The sequence below is a fragment of the Apaloderma vittatum genome, unplaced genomic scaffold (genome assembly GCF_000703405.1).
Source record: "Apaloderma vittatum isolate BGI_N311 unplaced genomic scaffold, ASM70340v1 scaffold23602, whole genome shotgun sequence".
In the NCBI taxonomy this organism is placed as follows: domain Eukaryota; kingdom Metazoa; phylum Chordata; class Aves; order Trogoniformes; family Trogonidae; genus Apaloderma; species Apaloderma vittatum.
The window spans coordinates 13166-13982 of record NW_009702281.1 but is presented as its reverse complement, the minus strand read 5'-3'; the positions used below and the strand labels follow the sequence as shown (position 1 = coordinate 13982).

The 817-nt window shown below is 59.6% G+C and overlaps 1 protein-coding gene across 1 annotated transcript in view; it reads left to right on the top strand.

Moving 5' to 3' along the window:
• SLC9A1 (solute carrier family 9, subfamily A (NHE1, cation proton antiporter 1), member 1) overlaps window positions 1-817 on the top strand; it is an 8741-nt gene that overhangs the window by 1955 nt on the left and 5969 nt on the right. Inside the window, exon 2 of the mRNA XM_009879504.1 lies at window positions 347-813. Coding sequence (XP_009877806.1) covers window positions 347-813 — 467 coding nt within the window. The remainder of the gene's footprint in view (window positions 1-346; window positions 814-817) is intronic.

The following is an 817-nucleotide window of genomic DNA, read 5'->3' as shown; positions in this document are numbered from 1 at the left end:
AGCTGTCGTGGGGGGCTAGGAGTCCCCTGAGCGACCCCCGGGGTGCCCAGAGGGCGGCTGCCACCCATTGAATCGGGGCTCGCTGTCGTTTTCTGGCCTGAGGTCAAGCAGTGCCAGGGTACGTGGGTCTGGTGAAGCTGCAGTTTCCACTTTACAGCTTGGGACCATGGGGAGGAGGTGGGTTAGATGGGGAAATGAAGCTGCAGTTTCCGCTTTACAGCTTGGGACCATGGGGAGGAAGTGGGTTAGACGGGGAAACTGAGGTACACAAAGAGGAAATGGTGCTGAAGAGTGTAGGGAGGGCTGGGAACTGGTCCCCAGCTCCCGCAGCAGTGTCCTCCTGCAGAGAACATCCTCCATTCACGTAGCCAACCTATGTCTTGCTCTCTCCTCCTCCTCCTCTCCAGGCTTCCATGTGATCCCTTCAGTGTCCAGCATTGTTCCTGAGAGCTGCCTGCTCATCGTGGTGGGCCTTTTGGTTGGGGGCCTCATCAAAGGGGTGGGGGAAGAGCCCCCCATCCTCAAGTCGGACATCTTCTTCCTCTTCCTTCTCCCCCCCATCATCTTGGATGCCGGCTATTTCCTCCCTTTGCGCCAATTCACCGAGAACCTGGGCACCATCCTCATCTTCGCCGTGGTGGGGACGCTCTGGAACGCCTTCTTCTTGGGTGGCCTGATGTATGCCGTGTGCCAGCTCGGCGGCCCCAGCCTGAACCACATCGGCCTCCTGGCCAACCTGCTTTTCGGCAGCATCATCTCGGCTGTGGACCCGGTGGCCGTGCTGGCCGTCTTCGAGGAGATCCACATCAACGAGCTG